A 23,677-nucleotide genomic window follows, 5' to 3' on the forward strand; every position below is an offset into this window, starting at 1 on the left:
ATACCTTGCGCAATTTTCATCTGTATCTTGTTTTGTTTTGAGGCTCGTTTTTACCAGGGACTAGGAGTGAACATTCCGCGGTTAGATTTTCCTAACATCATAATATCCAAAATGGTTGATACCTGTTAAATTTGTCAAACCTTTACTCATCTCCAAGAATTATGCTCATTACACATTTTGCACTTACACGAAACGAATCGACACACATTTTTATTGCAGAAAAAAGAAGAACAAGAAAAGAATTGTATGTCCAGCCTACTGAATCGCCTCTAACAATGATCACATTTCCCTTTTACACAAGAAGAAGAAGAATCAAATTAATCAGGCAAGTATACCCCATCCAATTTCATACACAAAGAACACTTTTTTTCTCTTCACCGCATGTCATCTGCATCTCATCGCAGCATCAGGATTCAGAATTCAGAAAAAGGCCTCAGAAGAGCAGATCGTCGTTCGTCGTGCTGAACCCGCCGTAGATGTCGCCCATGTTGAGCAGGTCGAAGTACCCGCCGCCGCCTCCGGCTCCGGGGCCGATGCCGCCGTGAGATACGCCGGCGCCGCCGGCGTAGCTGCCGCCGCTGATCTGGTCCCCGAGGAACGCGGCGTGCGAGGGCGTGGCGGTGCCGGAGCTGGAGGCGGTGGAGGCCGGCCAGTGCGCTCCGGACATGGAGTAGCTCTCGGGCCCTGCGGCGGCGGCGGGGGGCGCTGCCGCCGGCGGCATCCAGTCGGCGAAGACGAAGCTCTTGGCCGCCTGCTGCTGCTGGTCGAACAACGGCTCGGCGGCGGCGGGTGGCGCCGCTGAGATGCCATGGCTGCCGGCGCTGACGTTGCCGCCGTCGTGGTCGTCGTAGGAGGTCGCCGAACTCCCGCCGCCGTTGTTGATGATGAGCTCCGTGGTGGCGCTCATGGAGGTCAACAGCTCCGGGTTGTTTCTGGAGTTGGAGTTGGAAGAAGACATGACCCTCTTCTTCAGGTACGAGTTCCAGTAGTTCTTCACCTCGTTGTCCGTCCGACCCGGCAGATGCATCGCTATCTGCGACCACCTGATCCAAACAAACACACATCCAAAAATCATCAGCAATTCTGATTCAGCATTACTCTATCATCATGCAGATCAAGACATAGTAGTATCAGAAATGCTGTCGCTGTCTTTCTCTAACAGCTCTAGCTTTTTCGCACCGAAACTCAATGTTTTCGAAGAACTGGTTACTTCCCGTTTGTATCTCCAGAATTTAGAAATTTGCTCCTTTCAATGCGAAATCACACATATTTCGATGTGTGTTCGGTCAAATAAAAATTGGCATTTGAATTTTTGGTTTTGTATTGTCCTCTCTTCTTTCGAGATCATGAACATTTGGGGATGTTTAGATTGTTGGAGATGAGGTTGTGTGAGGATTGATAATTACTTGTTGCCCAACTTGGCTTGGAGGTTGATGACGACGTCCTCTTCCTCCTGAGAGAACATCCCGCGCTTCAATCCGGGCCGTAGGTAGTTGATCCAACGCAGCCGGCAGCTCTTGCCGTTTCTCTGCAGACCTTTGAGGAACAAATCCCAAAAGAGGTAGATAATTCAGACATAATTGTGGTGATTCGAAGATGGAAGTTAACTCCAATTGGTACATATTTTGTCTAGAAGTTCGATTAATCCAGTGCTCAAGCTTAGATAATTCCAGGTTGGAATGGAAATCTAAGCAAGAAGCTCTCCTCTTGAGTTGATTCTTGCTACTAGTAGATGAACCTAAAATCCAAAATTTACTAGTGCAATGACTTAGATCATGCCAGCCAGCCAGTTTCCAAATGGAACTCCAAGCCAAACACAAACAAACCATTACAAACACTGCAAGTTTCATCAAATTATTACTAACAGAAGATGAGGCTACAATTCACAATCCATAGGCTCCTCTGTAAGAAATCTCCATGAGAGGGCAAAGAAGTAGCTAGCGCTCCTACTGTCCTACATTCCTAGAGAGAGAAAAGCCAGAGATGTGTATGAGATAACAGTGTGAGAGAGCTCACCAGCCTTTGCAGGTACAGCACTCCAGCAGCCAAGGCCATGCTTGAGGATGTAGTCCCTCAGCCTCTGGTCCTCCTCAGGAGACCAAAGCCCCTTCCTGTAGTTCATCTTCGGCTTGTCGCAGGACCTGCACCCCATTGCCGCAGCCTCTTCCCCCTCCTGCTCCTCCCCTGATATACTCTTCCTCTTCTGTCTGCCTGCGTCTCAAGAGAAGATGAGCTGTTGCAGTAGTAGCACTAGACTTGTTGTGCCATGTGCACCTTCTGATTTAAAGGGCTGCCAACATTTTGCCCCATGGTTTAGTTTAATGGCAGGGAATTAAGTTGGCAATTGGTGCACATGCTTGGGATCAAAGATTGGAGGCTTGGTCAGAGGATGTCACCTCCATCTCGCTGCGCGGCAAGATTCTCAATAGTTATTCACTCGGTTTCAGTCTAATGATTTGGATGCTTGCTGGCACTAGGAACACATTTTGTTCTGGAGTCAGTAACTGAAATGTTATTTTAATCAGCAGTTACAATTATATATTGCTCACTTAGGAACACATTTTGTTCATATAAATGTGGGCACTGCTAACTCCAAGACTGTATTGCTTGGGATCAAAGATTGGAGGCTTGGTCAGAGGATGTCACCTCCATCTCGCTGCGCGGCAAGATTCTCAATAGTTATTCACTCGGTTTCAGTCTAATGATTTGGATGCTTGCTGGCACTAGGAACACATTTTGTTCTGGAGTCAGTAACTGAAATGTTATTTTAATCAGCAGTTACAATTATGTATTGCTCACTTAGGAACACATTTTGTTCATATAAATGTGGGCACTGCTAACTCCAAGACTGTATTGTGTTCCCGGGTGAACTGATCGGGTAACAGCGTAATGGTCATAAAATCTGCCTGGTAAGAAAATTGTTATCCAATCATCGATGAAGGTCAGACTTTCCTCCACCAATGATGGGTGGAGCATTGACATTAGCTGTTCTTGCAAGGAAACAGGCTCCTGGATTAGCAATGACAAGGCCTGACAAATCCCCTCTTTCAAATGTCAATCATTAGGAAGGCCAAGAATGGAGAGCCAGGAGGGACACAAGCAAGAGACAGAACAGTTAGGATCCAGAAGGATTTGCATTGCAAGGATCAACAAGATGAAAATGCTACTTGGCAAGGCGCACCAAATATATAAACAAGGACCTTCCGGACACAAGTGAGCCATGTTGAGGAACTTTGGGTGCTAATCACAATGTTCGTTCCTTCCACATTCACCCAGTGTTGGAACAGCTGAGTTTCTTCTTCAGGTCATGCTGCGGGCGTATTCACCTATTCGTTAAGCCGTAGAACGGTGGAGATCGCGTCAATTGAGACTGTTTTGTGTGATCTTGGTGATATGTGGCACTGGGCTACTGGACTTAGATCATGCTAAATTGCAAAGGAGATGCTACCTGTTTCAGTTGGCAGTTCACATCATCATGCATCCCTGAAGACTTTGTCCTTTCTTCACACTTGTTGTTTTCAGGAAATCTTAGTGTGTATCACTGTATGGGTCCATCCATTTTTCCTTTAATCTCTGCTCAAGTTCCTCACTCATGAAAAAGAAAGACCTCCTCTACAGTGGCAGAAAAACAGAACAAAAGTTTGGCTCATGCAAAACAAATGTTTAAGATTCCTTCGCATTAATAACTGTTTTGCTTTAAGATCCGTGTAAAGTCCTCCAAGTTTGGCTCATAAGTGTTCTTCTACTGGTGGCATTTTCTCTTTGAGTTGAGTTCAGAAAAAATGTGCAGATTTCAACTGAATTCGAATTTCCTGAAACCAATATAAATTTAGTTCTTGCGAGACACGAGAACTGAAAATTAGGAAGCACAATCCAGCGTGTATCAGCTATTATTTACTGAAACCAATATAAATTTAATTTCTTGGCTAATAACTGATTAATCATAAGGCATGAGTCCTATCTTTCTCTGTCACATTTTTATAAACATCTATGACCTACAAAACAGGAGGGTTCCATGTGAGCTCAAGGGCGCCCTAATCTCCTCAGCATCAAACAAGGGGGATTTGCTGATGAGAAAAGAAGAAGAAGAATCAAAGCTTGAAGATTTCTCTCTTTGTAATTAGCCGACACCTATAAACTAGAAAACCTAATTGACTTGAGCACAAGTGCATGTGGACAAACACCTAATCTCCATGCAAATTTGGCATCTTGTACAATAGATTATGCACCAATGGTCTAAACTAATGGCAGTAGGATAAAAGGAATCTTATGTCCCAGTGAGAACAAACTTCCTGACTTGCAAGAGGACCTTGTTGCTCTTGCCACATCTTCTAGATTAATGCAAATGTTGTGAGGATGGTTTTTATGTTTTTAAAAGTTTCCGCCGACGATTAAAGAAGAAGGAAATGATGGCGATGTGCAAAATATGCTGCTAATTAAACAAATGGTCCAAGAACATGCATTAGGATGGAGGAGTGGCTTCTGATTTGTAGGAGTACTTGCAATGATGGGATGCAAGTCAATGCTTTGCTCCAGAGATTAGTCCACAGATCAGACAGGCAAGATGGCCCAATTGTATACACAAGCACAGCTCATCCTGCACGAAATACACAATTGATTAAATCCACTGCAAATTGTGTCAGTATATCTTTGCAGGATTAAGCAGAGGAACAGGGAAAAATATGCCAACTTGCTAGCCATGCACACTAAAAAAGTAATTAAGGAGGCTTTAGGTTCTTAATTGGAATAAATGCAGGCATCATGCATGATGGCTGAGGCATGTAGAGTTGATGTGATTTTGCTTGGTAATTAGTAGTAGTACTCTAGCTAACAGGTGCTCTATGCCATGTTTAAGCATGCATGTATGTGACCTTGCAATGTATACACCAGCAAATAAAAGGACAATCCAATCAATTGAAGTACAGTACATTATCATGAGTTGATGGATGTTAATGCCAAGCAATTAAGAAGCTTAGTGGGAGTAGTGCAACTGCTAGCCCAAAGTGGAGGAGGAGAGGGTGTCCATGAGCACACTGCTAAGCACTCGATAACCCATCCAAGGAACCTTGTTTACTTTAAAAACTTGATAAGAGTGAGATACTACAAGATGCGTGATTAGGAGAAATGCTATACGTACGACCAAATTCGTATGATCTTTATCACGAGTAAACTGATATGATCTTGTAGGTCGTACGAGTATCTCTTATCGTAACAAAGTCTTGCACAGAATGTGACAAATTCTATTTCGGTTCATGAAGGTTTGTCCAATGGCAGATGGATGGGGGGTCTGGCGCGGCTGAATTCGGAGGAGGCTTTGAGTCAATTCTTGCTGTTATGGGAGAGGGTTCAGGAGGTGCAGCTGTCTGATGTTCCCGATGCGATTTCCTGGAAGCTGACAGCGGCTGGCCGTTATTGCGCCAAATCTGCTTACAACGCTCAGTTCTTGGGGCTTATTCCACAACCGCAGCTTAATAAGGTTTGGAAGATCAAAGTGGAAGGCAAAGTCAGGTTCTTTTTATGGCTTCTTGTGCAAAACAGTGGGAGACTCAACTGGACCGGGCGGCTTACGTTCTTTGGAACATTTGGAAAGCAATTAGGAACAGAAAGACTTTTGAGAATGTGGATCCTAAGATTGATGACGTCGTGTTCCTTTCTAAGTCGGACTTGAGCCTCTGGTTTGTTTCTGTACAGCCGTACTGCTAGGCAGTAACGGATTTTTGTTTCCTGTTTGGGTTCGCCCAGGTTTTTGTACGTGTGTTCCCTCTTCTTTGATGAAAAGGCAGAGCTCCTGCCATTTACGTCAAAAAAAAGAATGTGATAAATAATGTTTTTTTTATAGGCCCAGGGAAGATAAACTGGCCTACTTTAGGCCCATTTAGGACTTATGGGACTCGAAGCCCATCTCTATACGTCAGGGGCGTTCTCTAGGGCACACTGAGAGTGTTGAGCCGCCGCCGACACCCAGCCAGCTTTCGCCGGAGAAAATGGAGTCGCTCCCGATCCCCGACGAGCTCGTAGCGGAGATCTTCCACCGCCTGCCCTCCCCAGACGACCTCGCCCGCGCCTCTGCGGCCTGCGCCTCCTTCCGCCGCGTGGCCGCCGACCGCGCCTTCGTCCGGCGGTACCGCAAGCTCCACCCCCCGCCCCTCCTCGGCTTCCTCGACGGTGACAAAGGCTTCCGCCCGGCCGCCCCGCCTCACCCCTCCGCGCCGGCGGCCAGCGCAGCCGCCCTCGCTGCCGACTTCTCCTTCTCCTTCCTCCCCGGCCCCGCCGCCGACTGGGAAGTCCAGGACGTCCGCGACGGCCGCGTCCTCCTCGACAGACACCGCCGCAGCGACTGGTCCGTCCTGGACGTCTTCGATGACCGGAGCCGGTACAAAGCCGTCTTCCTGGAGATGGTGGTTTGCGACCCCTTGCACCGGCGGTACCTCCTGCTTCCCGCGATCCCTGACGACCTAGCCAATTCCGTGGAGACCCAGCTCTGGAAAACCTGGACCCGTTACTGGGAGACCTTCCTCCTTCCATCCGAGGATGACGAGGAGGAGGAGACAGCATTCAGAGTGATCTGGATGGTGCAGTGTGCAACTAAGCTGGTCGCAGCCCTCTTCTCTTCCAGCACCGGGCAATGGCGAGCCGTTTCATCCCAGAGTTGGAGCAATTTGTTTACTGGCTTGATACCGCCCACAGGGAATATTCTCTTCGATCGGCGCCAGTGTGCCTATGGCTGTTTCTACTGGGTGACGGACTGCAAGGAAAACATGCTGATTCTCGACACCCGAAGGATGGAGTTCTCCGTTTCTGCCACACCAGACGAAGCCAGAGGTGATGAGGATATGGGTATAGTCATGGTCGAGGCAGGGGAAGGCAGGCCTGGGATGGTTTTGCGTGTCGGAGATATTGGCCATATGACAGCTGACCTCAGTTATTACACTCTTAGGCAAGACAATGGTGGGAGTTCCCGCAAGTGGCACAAGGAGAAGACGTTAGTCTTGCCGGGTTCTGAGTTCGTAATCAGAGGTTCAATGAGGTGTTACTTGCTCCTGATCTTGCGCTGGTTGGGAACCTCATCGGTCGAACCAGGCTATTTCACGCTGAATGTCAAAACGTTACAGCTTGAGAGAGTGTCCGCGTGCTCTCCGTATTATATAAGGTTGCATGCATATCCATATTTCAACTTCCCGCCATCGTTGCTGTCGACACCAGCAGTGTCAAGTGGTAAATTTTCTGCTGCGCTCCTAGATATCTCCTTTCTTTCAGAGTCTTGTCTTATGCTTGATAGCTTATTATGTGATTGGAAATTCTAGTTTACACTATTTGATAGTATTACTACTTGTTTTGTGCCTGTGGCAGAGCTGACCAAGCTCAGAATATATATGTGACTTATTTGTTGATCTTCTCTAATTGCTACTCCCTCCGTCCCGGTATCTAGGATTTTGATTGATGTGATGAGACATAAAGTTCTTTTTGGTCATCTTTAAACCTATAAATTTATCTCATAATTTTGTATTTTGTAAAGAAAACCTGCATAACTGCCATGGTTTCAAGTAAGAGGCTGTGATGGTGCTACCACTAATACATCTCTGGTGTATGATGTGAACAAAAATTTAAGCCGTGAGCTTGATTAATTTCTCAAAGGACTATTAAAAAAAGGTCAATGAGCTTGCCAATTGCCATTCAAATATAGTAAGAACAGCTTGTTAGCTTGTGCCCATGAACTGTTTGATTTGAAATCAGCTGGGTTTCCATGTTTATAGACAATTTGAACTTCTCAGTGCCTCTATCCCAGTATTTCATAAAATGTTTTCTTAGACAATTTGAATAGTTTGTTGCTTGTTCCTACCGACTGCCCTGAGTTTGTTTTGTATCAAAGTTATACTGCTCAATTTATGAAGTCCTACAACATGGATACCTTTTCTTTTATGACATTCAAAGACCTTTAGGATTCATTTCTTCATGTTTACTTTCCTCTGTGTGTTATATATCTCAGCTTGTACTCCAAATTACAATTGTAAACGCATAAAAGCGAACCTTATTATCAATTCATGTATCATGTGTTTTGTTTTAAGCACTAGAATATTATCCCAGCTATTATGCTTCTCCCGTAAACTGTTTACCAAATGTTGCCAATGGTTAGGCCGAAATGGTTTGCTCACAAGCTGTTGGGTTCTGCATCTTGAATATGCATATCCCTTGTGTATGATGTGAGTAAAATTGAAGCCATGAGCTTGATAATTTTTCAAGGACTATTAAAAAAGGGAATAGCTCAATGGACTTACCAGTTGCCATTCAAATAGCAAGAACAACTCACATGAACTGTTTGATTTGAAATCAGCTAGGCATCCGTGTTTTTTAGACATTTTGAATTTCTCACCTTCCTCTATTTCAGTATTTCAATGCACACGCCAGATGCAAGCAATCAGTTTTTGGAGGATGGCAGAGTTCGCATGTAGTTTGCTGCTTGTCGCTACCAAGACTGCCGATTTTTTGTGTGTCCTGTGACAGAAGTTAGGAAATTTGTTATGCTTCTCATTTTCTCAACTTATGAAATCCTACAACACAAAGATACTTTTTGTTTTATGACTTTGAAGTTCATTTCCTTATGTTTTTACTACCCTTTATGTGCCTACGTATTTCAACTTGTACTACTGCAAATTACAATTGTAAACACATAAAAGGCGAGCCCTATTTACCTATTCACATGTCAATTGATTGAACCCCGAGTATGTTATCCCAGCTATTTGCTTCTTCCGGTGCTATTTTCGTAAAACACTTACACAGTGTTTCCCAATAGTCATAGTATTGTCTTTGCAGACACAAGCTCTCGAATATCAAACGATCTGAATTACATATAATTTTGTGATTTTTGTGCAGGTACTCAGGAGGGCACTGAGAAGGCAATGCGTGAACAAGGATAGGAGGCGCTGCAAGCTGAAGAGCCCCGTGGTAGCACATCATACTGAGAGTAGTGCTGTTGATGTGGATGCTTTAGGTCAGAGTGGTGTGTGGAGGATTGGAGAGGGTTGCTGATTGAGGCTGTTCTGCACTTGGGGTGCTTTTGGCTCCTGTTTGCTCTGTAATATATGGTCATCTTATCTAGAATTAACCTGGAGGCGGTGTGTGCCTTTGCTTCGTCAGATGCAGGAGCGTGACCATGAAGGAAGCTTAGTTTTTCAGTAGGTTAATTTAGGCCGACAAGCCAAAACTAATGTGTCCGCTATTGCTACAACTACTAGAAGGATGTATGTGGAATGGAACTAGCCATCAGGTATTGGCAAAATTAGGTGAGAAGCCTAAGAGGATCCATTAAAAGTTGAATTGCAGAGTTGATCTACCCTCTCTTTTCTCTGTTCCACAACATCTATGTATGTGTTTTGTATAGTGAACTGAATCGCATGATCTATCTGCTTGCTTTCATGGTGAGGGTTCAACGCTGTCTGTGTTGGCTTAGGTGATCTTCTGTCCTCCAGTTCGAACATTGTTCTTGTGTCATAGCTCGGCAACTCTGGTTCTTGCCAGTTTACGCTCTTGTATTTGTGGTCTGAAATTGGCAAAATTGGGATTGCTTTTTATCTGTTTATTGTGTCATATTCGTGGTCTGGGCGGGTCAAATTTTGATGAATATCTTCTGGCAGTATGCATGTACTGGTATTTTGTATTTGACCTTGCAATGTAGGAGAACTATACACCAGCAAAGAAAACGATTATCCAATCGATTGAAGATCATTATCATGAGTTCATGGCAGTTAATGCCACGCAACTAAGGGGATTAGCGAGAGTATACTAAAGTGGAGGGGAAGAGGAGATCCATGATCACACACTGGTACTGGCACTTAACCCAAACCTAGATGAAATAAATCTTGTTTAGGCCACTTTGGCATGGCTTTGGCTTCAGCTTCTTTCTCTCCAGAAGCCACAACCTGTCCCAAAGACTTGGCTTCTTGAGATGTTTTCGTGCATAGCATCAGGTTTATGAAGAGAAGACAGCCAACGGGAAGCTTGGAAAACTTCAGAGGTGTAACTAAGTGATACATAAGATGCGTGATAAAATAAGCTTCAAAGAAAAATCTTGTCTTTGTTCGTCAGCCTAGATGTATTTGGTGCTTTAGTAAGAAAAAAAAAGAAAACGAGGGCCAGCGGCGTTATGCCCAGATTTAGGCCCATTTAACACTTCTGGCCCAAGCCTGCACTCGAAGCCCACTTAAGCAGCAGTACGCAGCCGCCGGCCGCCGACACCATGCAAGCTGTCGACGGAGAAAATGGAGTCGCTGCCGATCCCCGACGAGCTCCTGGCGGAGATCTTCCTCCGCCTGACCGCCCCAGCCGACCTCGCCCGCGCCTCCGCCACCTGCGTCTCCTTCCGCCGCGTGGCCGCCGACCGTGCCTTCCTACGGCGGTACCGCAAGCTCCACGCCCCGCCCCTCCTCGGCTTCCTGGACACCAGAAGAGTCTTCCACCCGGACGCCCCGCCTCATCCCTCCGCGCCGGCAGCCAATGCATCCGCCCTCGCCGCCGATTTCTCCTTCTCCTTCCTCCCCGCCGCCGGCTGGGCCGTTCAGGACGTCTGCGACGGCCGCGTTCTCCTCGGGAAATCCCGCAAGCGCAACGTCGACGGCGGGCGCCGGTACAGTGAAGTCTTACCGGAGATGGTGGTCTGCGACCCCTTGCACCGGCGGTATCTCCTGCTTCCCCTCATCCCTGACGACCTAGCCGCTTCGGTGGAGAACCAATGCTGCTGCTGCGAGACCTTCCTCGTTCCATTCGAGGAGGACCAGACGTCATTCAGCGTGATCTGGATGGTGCACTGTACAACCAAGCTGTTCGCCGCCATCTTCTCTTCCAGCACCGGAAAATGGCGAACCATTTCGTCCCAGAACTGGGCTGGTTTGTTTGCTGGCTTGCGATTGTCGACGGGGACTATTCTCTTCACCTGTCGCCAGTACGTGGATGGTTGCTTCTATTGGGTGGTGGGCTGGAAGGAAAAGTTGCTGGTGCTCGACACCCGGAGGATGGAGTTCTCCATTGCTGACCCGCCACCCGAAGCCAAAGGTCATTGTTATCTTGATATAGGCGTGGTGGAGGCAGAAGAAGGCGGGCCTGGGGTGTTTGTGTATACACATATCACAGCTGACCTCAGTTATTACACTCTTAGGCATGACATTGGTGGGAGCTCTAGCAAGTGGCACAAGGAGAAGACAGTCTCACTGGGCTCTAGCTACATATTCATAGGTTCAACGGGGAGCTACTTGCTCTTCTTCCTGGATCACTGGGGAAGCTCTGCGCTCGAGAAAGGTTGTTTCGCTTTCACGCTGGACGCCAAAACACTCCAGCTTGAGGAAGTGTGTGCATTCAAGTATCGCATCCCTGGGCTGCGTGCATATTTCAACTTTCCGCCATCGTTGTTGTCAACATCAACAGTATCGAGTGGTAAACTTTCTGCTGCATCCTAGATATCTCTTTTCTTTCAGAGTTGTCGCAAAACTTATCTGATGCTTGATAGAATTATTGTGATCTGATAGTTATTACTACTTCTGGGCTTGTGGCTGGGGTAACCAAGCTCAGGAACATATTTTTGATTTATTTGTTAGTCTGTGTTAATTGCTAGTTTGCTACTTTGTTAAGTTTAAAATCCTGTCCATCTTTGGATTCTTTCACCATGGAAGCATTCATTTCATTCCAGCTAGCAGGACTTAGCTTGTCTTCTTTAATTTTGATAGATATGATGAGACATAGGAGTCCTTTTTTGTCATCTTTAAACCTATAAATTTATCTCACTGTGTTGATTAAAATTTTGAACAAAAAAAATCTGCATAACTGGTCTGATTTCAAGCAAGAGGTTGTGATGTTGCTACCACTATGATGTGAGCGAAATTCAAGCCGTGAGCTTGATAATTTTTCAAGATACTATTAAAAAGTAGCTCAATGGTATTGTAGTTGCCACTCAAATAGCAAGAACAACATGCTAGCCTGTACCTGTGAACTGTTTCATTTGAAATCAGCTGGGCATCCCTGTTTTTGAGACAACTTGAACTTCTCATCTGCCTCTGATCCCAATATTTCATAAATTGTTGTTTAGACAATTTGAATGGTTTGTTGCTTCTCCCTACCGAGTTCCCTGGCTTTGTTTTGTCTTGAGTGACCAAAGTTGAAAGCTGTTATACTGCTCAATTTGTGAAGTCCTACAACATGGATATTCTGTTTTGTGACTTTCAAGTACTTTTAGGATTATTTCTATATGTTTGCTTCCCTTTATGCGGTAGGCATTTCAACTTGTAGTGCAAATTACAACTGTAAACGCATAAAAGTGAGCCTTGTTACCTATTCATGTATCATGTGTCAATTGTTTTAAGCACAAGTATTTTATCCCAGCTATTATGCTTCTTCCAGTGCTTGTCCCGTAAACAGTTTACCAGATGTCGCCCGATGGTTAGGCCTAATAGTTTGCTCACAAGCTCTTGGGCTGTCTGCTTCTTGAATACTGGGCAGGTACTCAGGAAGGCACCGAGGAGGAAATACTGGAACAAAGCGCAGGGGCGCTGCAAGCTGAAGAGCCTGTTGATAGGCATAACGATGAGACTTGATGATGCGGATGCTGGACTTCAGGCTGGCGTGTTGGGGACTGTAGATGGTGCTGATTGAGGCTTCTTCTACAGCATAGGGTGTTTTTGTCCTTTATTTCCATACATTATGTTCATCTAGTCTTGTGTGCACAACCAGTCACTTGGTTGAATTAAGACTATTTCACAAGCAAAAGTTGGCCTTCTGTAGCTCCTCCAACGGCTCTGATCATTTCTTTCTGCGATATTTGTGTCCTTTTGGTGTTTAGTTTTGTCGTGATGAAGCGTCCAGTGAGAAAATGAAATGACGAGTCCCGCTGGCATTGGCAAGTCCTACTCGGCTACTACAACGCTTGCACCTGAAAATCATATACTGCACTGCATATTTATTATTCATCTTGTCCAGCACATCTGTATGGGTGAAAATTTGTTACTTCCATGTACAAATAAAGTACCCTTGGACTTACATTTAGTAAGAAACAACCATGTTTTAAATATAAGTTGTTCTGGTGAGAAAATGAAATGATGAGACCCTAAGTAAAATTTCTTAAGGTTCGACTAAATTTATAGAAAAATTTATAACGGACTTGCGGCTAGAGTGTCAAGTGGGATCCCACCAATTATCCATCTGTAAGCCAATTTTTAATCTAGTTCAAATTTTGAGTCCTTATGAACTAGCAAATCCCACCATGCTAACTACTCCCTCAGTCTCATATTAAGTGACTTTTTATTACATGTATCTAGACGCTTTTTAGACATAAATACATTCATATTTGGATAAATTTGAGTCACTTAATATGGAACCAGAGGAGTACATCATATGGCAGCTGTGCATCAGAAGGTATGCTAATTACATCGTTATATTTAGATGTAGAGATCGGGGATAATTGAACTCGCTTGTGTCATCTTGACGTGGTTTGAGTCAAGAAAAATTCCTTTATCAAACACATAATATCGCACATATTGTCTTTTGTCATATTCCTTGATTTTTAGATCATCCAAAGAATTCAAAGAATATGAAAAAAAAACTTTCGGTTGTTACATTTGCAGAAAGACCCTTTATTTCCAAATTACAGCAATAATTGCCTGTAATATTGCAAAAAAAAATTGAGAACAACGATCTAGCTTTATTAATTCAAGAGGCAAAATACAAAAGATCTATACATGAACGAACACAATAACAAAGATACTCAACAAAACTAAAAGCTTCGTTGTATTCCTTCGAAATAAATTTCTCTTGATCCATCCTTTGCATCTTGATGCTTCTCCACGTATTCGTTTACAAAATTGCAGAATACCATGCTTGCATAAGCTGAACTAACCTAAGAGGTTTTGAAAATCCGCATGAGCCGCCAACCTCAAATGGTGAGAACTTAAGATTGTTGAACATACCATGGCCGTGGTCATACCTTGCAAGACAAGCTGTATAATTGCTTCTTCGTCGATGAATCAGCAAGGAAAAAGACCAAAAATCCGAAAAGACGTGTCGTGAGAACCACTTGACTACATGGCATAGGTTGCAATGCCTACACCAGGACGATGAAGGAGTCAGGACACCAATCTTCTAGACGACGATGTTTCCATCGCCAAGACGCCATCGAGAAGCACAGAAAAATCTAACAAAAGAATGTAGTAAAACTTGATGCCAGACGTTGATCCGTGGTTCCCCTCGTCTTTTAAAGCCAGATCGGCCGTGAGAGACGAGGGGGACTGCTGGAGATGAGATCAAATCTTTTTCGAAGGCGACCGCTAGGGTTTGTAGACGGCAATAGAACTCCAAAATCTGGTGGCACACGTGCCTGTAATATTGCAGGCCGACCAGCCCAGGAGCCACCCCAATTTCTGTATGGGTCTACCCCAATTTCTCGATTTCGGCCTTATCAGGCCAACAGGCTTTCGGGCCGCCGGACCGACAAAAAGATCGGGCCGGGCTTCTTTCCACCACTAGGCCCGTGGGCCGGAACGTTAGAGCACAAATGACTCAAAAAAAAAACTGCCTGACCGAGTGATAGTCCACCTTCTTCCCCAAAATCCGACTAGTCTCTAGTCTCCCACTCTCCCGTGCTGAGAAGAGAAATTGAAACCAAACTACGCAGCAGCTAGGGTTTCTCCCGGACTGAACGAGCTAGACCCCATTCTCCGGCGGCGGAGCGGCGCGGCAGACCAGAGACAGGTCCTCATGGAAACGGCCACCCTCGACCACCGGCGTAGTGTGCTGCCGCGGCCACATTGCGTCGAGGAAATGGAGTCGCTGCCGATCCCCGACGAGCTGCTGCCGGAGATCTTCCTCCGCCTGCCCTCCCCTGCCGACCTCGCCCGCGCCTCCGCCGCCTGCGTATCCTTCCGCCGCGTCGCCGCCGACCGCGCCTTCCTCCGGCGGTACCGCAAGCTCCACGCCCCACCCCTCCTCGGCTTCCTCGATAGCAAGGTCTTCCATTCCGCCGCCCCGCCGCACCACTCCGCGCCGGCAGCCAGCGCGGCCGCCCTCGCCGCCGACTTCTCCTTCTCCTTCCTCCGAGCCCCCGCCTTCGACTGGGCCGTCCAGGACGTCTGCGACGGCCGTGTCCTCCTCGACAGACCCAGCCAGCGCGACATCGATGAGGAGCGCCGATACGAAGTCGTCTTCCCGGAGATGGTGGTGTGCGACCCCTTGCATCGGCGGTACCTTCTGCTTCCCCCGATTCCTGACGACCTAGCCGCTTCGGTGGAGCACCCACTTTGGAAAAAACGGCATCGTTACTGCGAGACCTTCCTAGTTCCATCTGAGGACGAGGACGACGAGACGTCATTCAACGTGATCTGGATGGTGCAGTGTGCAACGAAGGTGGTCGCCTTGGCCTTCTCATCCAGCACCGGGCAATGGCGAGCTGTTTCATCCCAGAGTTGGAGCAATTTGTTTGCTGGCTTGCTATCGTCCACAGGGCACATTCTCTTCAGATGCCGCCAATACGCCTATGGCTGTTTCTACTGGGTGACGGACTGCAGGGAATACTTGCTGGTTCTCGACACCTGGAGGATGGAGTTCTCCCTTGCTTACCCACCAACCGAAGCAAGAGGAGATTGTAATATTGATATAGGCATCGTGGAGACGGGGGAAGGCGGGCTTGGGATGTTTCTGCATGCACGGATGTCATCTGACCTCACTTATTACACTCTTAGGCAAGGGATTGGTGGGAGTTCCAGCAAGTGGCACAAGGAGAAGACAGTTTCACTGGGCTCTAAGTACATGTTCATAGGTTCAACGGGAAGCTACTTGGTCCTGCATCAGGGGGGAAGTTACGCGCTCGAGAGAGGCTGTTTGACACTGGATGTCAAAATGTTCCAGCTCGAGAGAGTGTGCGCTTTGAAGTATTTCATGTCTACGGCGCTCGCATATTGCAACTTTCCGCCATCATTGCTGTCGACACCAAGAGTATCAAGTGGTAAATTTTCTCCTCCCTTCTTTCAGAATTGTCCCACAGCTTGTCTGATGCTTGATAGCATATTGTGCTGATCGGAAATTCTTGTTTACACGATTTGAAGGTTATTGTTATTTCTTATGTGCTTCTGGCAGAGCTAACGAAGCTCAGGAACATATTTGTGATTTGTTTGCTAGAATGTTCTAGTTGCTACTTTTAAGGTAATGGGACAAGTAGAAGATAGGATTTTGAACACTATGGATATCATTTAATTTGAAGGCATTGTGAATTCGTATGAACACTAGATCGCAACAGCTATTTTGGAGAAACAGTTTTTATGGTCAAGCTAATGGAGAATGAATACAAGTTTAAAATGCTTGTCAGGTTTGCCCAAATATTAATCACATGAAGATGCGCGCAACTACTTTTCTGCTTGTGAATGAGCTGAGTAGCTGACCAAGCGCAGAACATATGTGTGATTTATCTGTTAGTCTGTTCTAATTGCTACTTAGAGGTAATTGGTAAAGTAAAAGATACGATTTGAACGCTATGGATATCATTTAATTTAGAGGCTTCGTGAATTTGTATGAAACACTAGAGACCAAAACAATTTATGGCCAAGCTAATGGAGAAAGAATGCAATTTTAAAATCCTGTCCATCTTTGGATTGTTTCACCATGGAAGTATTCATTCCATTCCAGCTAGCAGGACTTAGCTTGTCTGCTTTAACTTTTATAGATATGATGAGACACAGGAGTCCTTTTTGGTCATCTTTAAACCTGCATCTCCCGGCTATTATGCATGTGTAAACAAATAAAACTGAGCCTTATTACCAATTCATGTACCACGTGTCAATTGTTTTAAGCACTAGTATTTTATCCCAGCTATAATACTATGCATCTCCCAGTGCTTCTCCCGTAAATAGTTTGCCAAATGTCGCCCAATGGTTAGGCCTAATGGTTTGCTCACGAGCTCTTGTGTTATCTGCATCTTGAATATGCATAACTTTGAGATATTGGGCAGGTACTCAGGAAGCCGTTGAGGAGGCGATACTGGAAGAAAGCGCAGTGGCAAGTGCGCTGCAAGTTGAAGAGCCTTTTTATAGGCATCACGACGACACTACTTCTGTTGATGATGCGGATGCTGGACATCAGGCTGGCGTGTCGACGACTGGAGATGGTGCTGATTGAGGCTGTTCTTCTGTAGTATGGGGTGTCTGGCCTTTGTTTGGTAGTAGTATGGTCATAGAATGATAAAACCTGTAGAGTTTGTGTGTGTGCACAATCAGTCAGTTGGATAGATTAAGACTGTGTAACAGACTAACAGCCAAAGTTGGCCTTCTGTAGCGCCTCCAAGGCTATGATCATTTCTTTCTGCAATACCTGTTTCCTTCTTGTGTTTAATTTTGTCGGACATGAAGCGTCCAGTGAGAAATGAAATTATGAGTCCCACTGGCATTGGCGAGTCTTACACCTGAAAATAATTATTATTCATCTTGTCCAGCACAGGGTACGTGAAAATATATATCATGATGGATGTAACAAAACTAATTTATAGTTGTATATGTTGGTAGATTTTTCAATAAATTTGGTCAAAATTAAAGAAATTTGACTTAGGACAAATCTTTGCATTAGAAGGTATGGTAAATACATTGTTACATTATGATGCAAAGATCGGGGATAATTGAACTCGCTTGTGTCACTTCGACATGGTTTGAGTCAACAAAAATTCCTTTACTAAACAAATAGTAATATATAGCACATCATGTTTTTTTTTGCTATACTCCTAGTATTTTTAGAGCATTTTAAGAATTCGAATAAAATGAAAACCCTTGAGTTATTACATTTGCAGAAAGACCCTCTTGTTTCCAGATTACAGCAACAGCTGACGTCACCTCCTTCTTCCCCAAAATCCCGACTGTGCTAAGAAGAGAAATCGAAACCAAACTAGCAGCTAGGGTTTCTCCCCAACTGAGCTAACTACCGAGTAGATCTCATTCTCCGGCGGCGGGGCAGCGGACCAGCGCCAGACCCGCATTGAAACGCCCACCCTCGAGCTCCGGCCTCGCGTGCTGCCGCGGCCGCATTGCGTCAAGGAAATGGAGTCGCTGCCGATCCCCGACGAGCTCCTGGCGGAGATCTTCCTCCGCCTGCCCTCCCCAGCCGACCTCGCCCGCGTCTCCGCCGCCTGCGTCTCCTTCCGCCGAGGCGCCGCCGACCGCGCCTTCCTCCGGCAGTACCGTAAGCTCCACCCCGCGCCCCTCCTCGGCTTCCTCGACTATCGCGGAGTCTTCAATCCCGCAGACCCGCCTCACTCCTCCGTGCCGGCTGCCAGGGCAGCCGCGCTCGCCGCCGACTTCTCCTTCTCCTTCCTCCCCGGCCTTACCGCCGACTGGGAAGTCCAGGACGTCTGCGGGCCGCGTCCTCCTCGACAGACCCCTCCTGCGCAACATCGACGTGGGGATCGTCTTGGCGGAATTGGTGGTCTGCGACCCCTTGCATCGGCGGTGCCTCATGCTTCCCCCGATCCCTGCCGACCTAGCCCCTTCGGTGGAGGACCCACTCTGGAGAACACGCTGTTACTGCGCCTTCCTCGCTTCATCTGAGGATGATGACGAAGAGACGTCATTCAGCGTGATATGGATGGCGGAGTGTGTAAAGAAGGTGGTCGCCTTCGTCTTCTCTTCCAGCACTGGGCAATGGCGAGCGGCTTCATCCCAGAGTTGGAGCAATTTGTTTGATGGCATGCTATCATCCACAGGGCACATTCGCTTCCACTGCCGCCACTACGCCAATGGCTGTTTCTACTGGGAGACGGCCTTGAATGAAAATTTGCTGGTTCTTGACACTCAGAGGATGGAGTTCTCCCGTGCTGATAAACCAGACGAAGCCAGTGGTGGTGCTATCGACTGTATCAATATAGGGATCGTGGAGGCAGGGGAAGGCGGGCTTGGGATGTTTGTGCGTGTACATATGACATCTGACCTCACTTATTACACACTTAGGCAAGAGATTGGTGGGAGTTCGAGCAAGTGGCACAAGGAGAAGACGGTCTCACTGGGCTCTAGGTACACGCTCGTAGGTTCAAGGGGGAGCTACTTGTTCCTTCATCGATTGGGAAGCTCAGCGCTCGAGTGAGGCTGTTTCACGCTGGACGTCAAAACAATCCAGGTTGAGAAAGTGTGCGCGTCGAAATTTGGCATCTCTGGGCCACGTGCATATTTCAACTTTCCGCCATCGGTGTTGTCGATGCCGACAGTATTGAGTGGTAAACTTTCTGCTGCGTGCTAGATATCTTTTTTCTTTCAGAGTTGTCGCTAAGCTTGTCTGATGCTTCATAGTTTATTATTGTGATCGGAAATTCTTGTTTACATGATCTGATAGTAACTACATACTACTTTTCTGCGTGTGGCAGGGCCAACCAAGCCCATGTATATAATTGTGATTTATTTGTCGGTCTGTTCTAATTGCTACTTTAAGGTAATCATACAAGTAACAGATGTCAGATAGGATTTTGAACACTCTGAATGTCGTTTTGGAGGCATCGGGAATTCATTTAAAACACTAGGCCGAAACAGTTTTTTATCAAACTGATGGAGAAAGAATACAAGTTTTAATAATCCTGTCAACCTTTGAATTGTTTCACCGTGGAAAACATTCATTTCATTCCAGCTGGCAGGACTTAGCGTGTCTGCTTTAACTTTTATAGATATGATGAGACATAGGAGTCCTGTTTTGGCATCTTTAAACCTATAAATTTCTTGAAGGACTATTAGAAAAAAGCTCAGTGGACTTTCCAGTTGCCATTCAAATAGCAAGAACAGCTTGCTAGCTTGTGCCCATGAACAGTTTCATTTGAAATCAACTGGGTATCCGTGTTTTCTAGACAATTTGAACTTCACACCTGCCTCTATCCTAGTATTTCAGATATTGTTGTCTTAGACAATTTAAATAGTTTGTTGCTTGTCCCTACCGAGTCACCTGTGTTTGTTTTGTGTTGATTGACCAAAGTTGGGAATCTGTTAGACTGCTCAATTTCTGAAGTTCTACAACATGGGTACCTTTTCTTTTATATCTTTCAAGTACTTTTAGGATTCCTTTCTTTATGTTTACTTCCCTTTATGTGTTATATATCTCAACTCGGTACTGCAAATTACAATTGTATACATATAAAAGCAAACCTTAGTACCAAATTCATGTATCATGTGTCAATTGGTTTAAGCTGGTGCTTCTGCCGTAAGCAGTTTACCAAATGTCACCCGGCCTAATAGTTTTTGCTCACAAGCTTGAATATATGCATAACTTTGAGATTTTGGGCAGGTACTCAGGAAGGTGCTGAGGAAGCGATACTGGAAGAAAGCACTGGGGCAGGGGCGCTGCAAGCTGAAGAGCCTTTTGATAGGAATCACGGCGAGACTACTCTTGTTGATGATGCGGATGCAGGACGTCAGGCTGGCGGACTGGAGATGGTGCTGATTAATTGAGGTTGTTCTACTGCAATATGGTGTTCTTGGCTTTTGTTTGGTTGTAGCATGGTCATCCAGAATGATAGAACCTGTAAGGTTTGTCTTGTGTGCACAATCAGTCCGTTGGTTGAATTAAGACCATGTAACAAGTCGAAGTGCTTGTCCTATGTATCATGCCTGCACTCCATGTGGAACGGAACTAGTCAGGTACCGTTTGGAAATCGACTTGGAGTTGCTTTGGAGTTGTTTCTGTCGTACTTTCACATACAGAAAACGCCTGTGTCAATATATCCTCGTATGTGCATCCTATTCCTGCCAGAGGATGATGGCCGGATGAACTGGTGAATTTTATGCACTAGTGTTTGCTGAGCGGCAAGAAAGAGGCAAAAAAAGCAACCTCAAAGGAAAGAGAGCTCAAACGAGTTTTCTGGAGAATACACAATTAATATGTAAAAAGCAATCGCAACTTTGACATGTTCAGACCACAAATTAATACAAGATGGTACAGAAACAAAAACACAGCTTCCATAATTCATTCTGTCAACCTCTGCCGGTATATATCCGTATGTTGAGCGGAGAGGTATCCCAAAGGGCCCACATGCCAGTGACCTACTTTAGGGTGCAGTAAGGGGAGCAGCAGATAGATTTGCAAACAGTACCTGATTGTTACATAGGTATGTGCAGGCATTATATATGAAGATCACTTTGACTTGTTACAGAGTCCTGATTAACCAACTGATTGTACAGAAACTAAACATGCCAGTCGCCGCAAACTTATCCGATAAGTTGCTTATATAAATGTCAGATGAAGGCACACAAGATGAACATTCCAGGTTACTCATACATGACCACACAAAGCCAAAGGCACCTTATGACGGACCAACCTGTGCTCAACTGTACTTGTTTGCAGAATAACCTCAATCAGGGCCATCTCCAATCCTCGACACACCTCTCTGCATCCAGTATCCGCATCATCAGCATCACTGTCATTGTGATTGCCATCTTTGGGCCCTTCGGTTGGCAGCAACTCCGAGCCTTGTCCCAGTATCTCCTCCTCAATACCTGCACGATACCTCAAAATTATCCATATTCAAGTAGTAGATATTCAGGAGCTTGTGCATGAAAAGGAACAAAGCCTAGGTCTTAACATTGGGCAGCACTCGGTAAAATGCTTACACGAGAAGAATGGGAAGAAGCAGAATAAAAAACACATGGTTGCCCTGCATAATTTATTTTGAGAAGCTTATTTCAAAGCAAACAGTTTCTGAGTACAAGCTATTCTTGCTATTTGCTTGTATCATATACAGGAGATGCATTAGTGGTAGCAATTGCTCAGGTTTTACTTGCAACCATACCAGCTAAGCCTCTTTATATCGATCTGAAATCAACAGAATGAGATGAATTAAAGGTGTACAAAACAAACAATAACCAGATAAGAGTTTTCTGAATCCTTATATCTAATCAAAAAAGAAGTGGGTAAGATAAGTCCTGCTTGACACGAATAAATGTTTCCAAGTTGAAGCAATCCAAAGGTGAACAAAAAGGTCTAGTTTTTCTTGAGATTCCATGGGGCCTCAAGAAGGCTACTCATGACAGCTAGATCCTTTCTTTTACTTTTTTAAATACCTTAAAAATGGCAATTAAAACACAAATATGTTCCTAAACTTGATCACCTTTGCCACAAGAACAAAAAAGGCCACAACTACCAGACAGTGTAAACATAATTAGCAATCACAATAACGAACTACGAAGCATCTTTCAAAATGTGTGATATCAATGAAGGAAAGGGGGAGTAGGATGCAACAGAAAGTTACCACTTGATAGTCTAGGTGATGACAACGGCGGAGGAAAGTTCATATACGCGCGGGGCTGAGGGATGCCGTTCTCCGAAGCACACACCCTCTGGTGCTGGAATGTCTTCACGTCTAGCGAGGAAATGCCTGCATCAGACGGCAGGAATCCCCTTCCACCGTGATCTATGAACAAGTACCTCCCTGTTGAACCCACCAACATGCACTCAGAACCCATTGAGCAGATCTTCTCCTGCTGGCTCCACTGGCTGGAAGAACTCTCATCATTGTTCGGCCTAGTGATATAACTGAGGTCAGATGTGTGACGTGAGTCAGGTGCAAGCACAAACATCCCAGTGATGCCTCCCCCAACCTCCCCAATGGCTATGTCCACATTAAGGAAGTGAGGATTTCTGAGTACAGGTGGGCGGTCAGCCATGGAGAACTCCATCCTCCGGGTGTCAAGCACTAGCAATTTCTCACACAACATCGTAAGCCAGTAGAAGCAGCCGTAGGCGTACTGGCGGCAGGAGAAGAAACCCATGGATGTCACCGATGGCAAGCTATCCAAGAAACCTTTCCAATCCCGCGATGGAATGGCTCGCCATTGTCCGGTGCTGGAAGAGAACACAAAGGCTACTAGCTTGGTTGCGCACTGCACCATCCAGATCACCCTGAATGACGTCTCGTTCTCCTCGTCGTTGCTGGGGACGAGAAAGGCCTCGCACCAACGATCCGTCGTCATCCGATTCCCGAGTGGATGCTCCACGGCAGCCGCTAGGTCGTTGGGGATCGGGGGAAGCAGGAGGTACCGGCGGTGCAAGGGGTCGCAGACCACCATCTCCGTGAAGACGAACGGGCTCGGGCTCCAGCCACTCGGGGTCTCGCCCGTGGAGATGAACGGGATCCCGCCCCACTCGTCGTCGTCGGCGCCTTTCTTGCGGCCGCGGCAGCAGTCGAGGAGGACGCGGCCGTCGCGGACGTCCTGGACGGCCCAGCGGCGGGCGGAGGCGGGGAGGAAGGAGAAGGAGAAGTCGGCGGCGAGGGCGACGGCTCTGGCCGCCGGCGCGGAGGGGTGAGGCGGGGCGGCCTGGTGGAAGACCCCGAGCGCGTCGAGGAAGCCGAGGAGCGGCGGGGCGTGGCGCTTGCGGTACGCCCGGAGGAAGGAGCAGTCGGAGGCGACGCGGCGGAAGGAGGCGCTGACGGCGGATGCGCGCCCGAGGTCGGCTGGGGTGGGCAGGCGCAGGAAGATCTCCGCCAGCAGCTCCTCGGGCAACGGCAGCGACTCCATTTCACGGTGCCCGGTGCTCGAGCGTTGGGTTCCTCCAGGAGAGGGAGCTCCCTCGTCCCGCCGCCGCTCAGCTCTCGGAAAGGGAAGCCCGATATTCTCTCGGTGGTGTCTCTCCGGTGAGGATTCGGGGAGGGGGCACTTGTGGCTGCAATTTGGACATTTCGAGGGTCATTTTGCAA

At 46.4% G+C, this 23,677-nt stretch overlaps 5 protein-coding genes, 1 long non-coding RNA gene and 1 pseudogene across 7 annotated transcripts; 5 read left to right on the forward strand and 2 right to left on the reverse strand.

Moving 5' to 3' along the window:
• Positions 1-115: 115 nt before the first annotated feature.
• On the reverse strand, positions 116-2,529 carry LOC100826254 (myb-related protein 305). The gene is made up of 3 exons (XM_003573135.4): positions 2,017-2,529; positions 1,407-1,536; positions 116-1,043 (listed from the first exon to the last, which is right to left on the reverse strand). The coding sequence occupies exons 1-3, from the start codon at positions 2,150-2,152 to the stop codon at positions 434-436; spliced, it is 876 nt and encodes a 291-aa protein (XP_003573183.1). The 5' UTR covers positions 2,153-2,529; the 3' UTR covers positions 116-433.
• LOC112271613 lies at positions 836-3,712 on the forward strand. Its single transcript, XR_002964900.1, has 2 exons — positions 836-973; positions 3,066-3,712. It is a non-coding gene; the product is annotated as an uncharacterized LOC112271613 (long non-coding RNA).
• Positions 3,713-5,910: 2,198 nt separating this feature from the next.
• Positions 5,911-9,571, forward strand: LOC100834805. The gene is made up of 2 exons (XM_010235396.3): positions 5,911-7,215; positions 8,872-9,571. The coding sequence occupies exons 1-2, from the start codon at positions 5,985-5,987 to the stop codon at positions 8,913-8,915; spliced, it is 1,275 nt and encodes a 424-aa protein (XP_010233698.1). The 5' UTR covers positions 5,911-5,984; the 3' UTR covers positions 8,916-9,571.
• Positions 9,572-10,256: 685 nt separating this feature from the next.
• Positions 10,257-12,636, forward strand: LOC100835110. Its single transcript, XM_003570758.1, has 2 exons — positions 10,257-11,336; positions 12,484-12,636. Exons 1-2 carry the CDS (start codon positions 10,257-10,259, stop codon positions 12,634-12,636), a joined length of 1,233 nt encoding a protein of 410 aa, XP_003570806.1.
• A 1,938-nt stretch (positions 12,637-14,574) lies between these two features.
• LOC100835416 lies at positions 14,575-17,409 on the forward strand. Of its 2 annotated transcripts, XM_024461603.1 has the most exons (3): positions 14,575-15,976; positions 16,077-16,173; positions 16,976-17,108. In XM_024461603.1, exons 1-2 carry the CDS (start codon positions 14,734-14,736, stop codon positions 16,157-16,159), a joined length of 1,326 nt encoding a protein of 441 aa, XP_024317371.1. In that variant the 5' UTR covers positions 14,575-14,733; the 3' UTR covers positions 16,160-16,173; positions 16,976-17,108. The 2 variants fall into 2 exon arrangements, with proteins under 2 accessions (XP_024317371.1, XP_010233699.1); XM_010235397.2 differs by lacking the exon at positions 16,077-16,173 and having other exon boundaries at positions 14,577-15,976; positions 16,976-17,409.
• Positions 17,410-17,697: 288 nt separating this feature from the next.
• Positions 17,698-20,667, forward strand: LOC100836167 (annotated as a pseudogene).
• A 198-nt stretch (positions 20,668-20,865) lies between these two features.
• On the reverse strand, positions 20,866-23,657 carry LOC100836342. The gene is made up of 2 exons (XM_010235398.3): positions 22,232-23,657; positions 20,866-21,479 (listed from the first exon to the last, which is right to left on the reverse strand). Exons 1-2 carry the CDS (start codon positions 23,496-23,498, stop codon positions 21,256-21,258), a joined length of 1,491 nt encoding a protein of 496 aa, XP_010233700.1. The 5' UTR covers positions 23,499-23,657; the 3' UTR covers positions 20,866-21,255.
• Positions 23,658-23,677: the final 20 nt, after the last annotated feature.

This window comes from Brachypodium distachyon, chromosome 3 (assembly GCF_000005505.3).
Source record: "Brachypodium distachyon strain Bd21 chromosome 3, Brachypodium_distachyon_v3.0, whole genome shotgun sequence".
NCBI classification, from domain to species: Eukaryota; Viridiplantae; Streptophyta; class Magnoliopsida; order Poales; family Poaceae; genus Brachypodium; species Brachypodium distachyon.

What these genes read in the sequence shown, in the direction of transcription:
- LOC100835416 (XM_010235397.2), top strand. Translation starts at nt 14,734, where the DNA reads ATGGAAACGGCCACCCTCGACCACCGGCGTAGTGTGCTGCCGCGGCCA. An exon ending in GACACCAAGAGTATCAAGTG is followed by an intron (nt 15,977 to 16,975) that starts GTAAATTTTCTC and finishes GATATTGGGCAG; the next exon opens with GTACTCAGGAAGCCGTTGAG.
- LOC100826254 (XM_003573135.4), bottom strand. Translation starts at nt 2,152, where the DNA reads ATGGGGTGCAGGTCCTGCGACAAGCCGAAGATGAACTACAGGAAGGGG. An exon ending in TGCTGTACCTGCAAAGGCTG is followed by an intron (nt 1,537 to 2,016) that starts GTGAGCTCTCTC and finishes TGTTCCTCAAAG; the next exon opens with GTCTGCAGAGAAACGGCAAG. An exon ending in CAAGCCAAGTTGGGCAACAA is followed by an intron (nt 1,044 to 1,406) that starts GTAATTATCAAT and finishes TGTTTGGATCAG; the next exon opens with GTGGTCGCAGATAGCGATGC.
- LOC100834805 (XM_010235396.3), top strand. Translation starts at nt 5,985, where the DNA reads ATGGAGTCGCTCCCGATCCCCGACGAGCTCGTAGCGGAGATCTTCCAC. An exon ending in GACACCAGCAGTGTCAAGTG is followed by an intron (nt 7,216 to 8,871) that starts GTAAATTTTCTG and finishes ATTTTTGTGCAG; the next exon opens with GTACTCAGGAGGGCACTGAG.
- LOC100835110 (XM_003570758.1), top strand. Translation starts at nt 10,257, where the DNA reads ATGGAGTCGCTGCCGATCCCCGACGAGCTCCTGGCGGAGATCTTCCTC. An exon ending in AAACACTCCAGCTTGAGGAA is followed by an intron (nt 11,337 to 12,483) that starts GTGTGTGCATTC and finishes AATACTGGGCAG; the next exon opens with GTACTCAGGAAGGCACCGAG.
- LOC100836342 (XM_010235398.3), bottom strand. Translation starts at nt 23,498, where the DNA reads ATGGAGTCGCTGCCGTTGCCCGAGGAGCTGCTGGCGGAGATCTTCCTG. An exon ending in ATCACCTAGACTATCAAGTG is followed by an intron (nt 21,480 to 22,231) that starts GTAACTTTCTGT and finishes GGTATCGTGCAG; the next exon opens with GTATTGAGGAGGAGATACTG.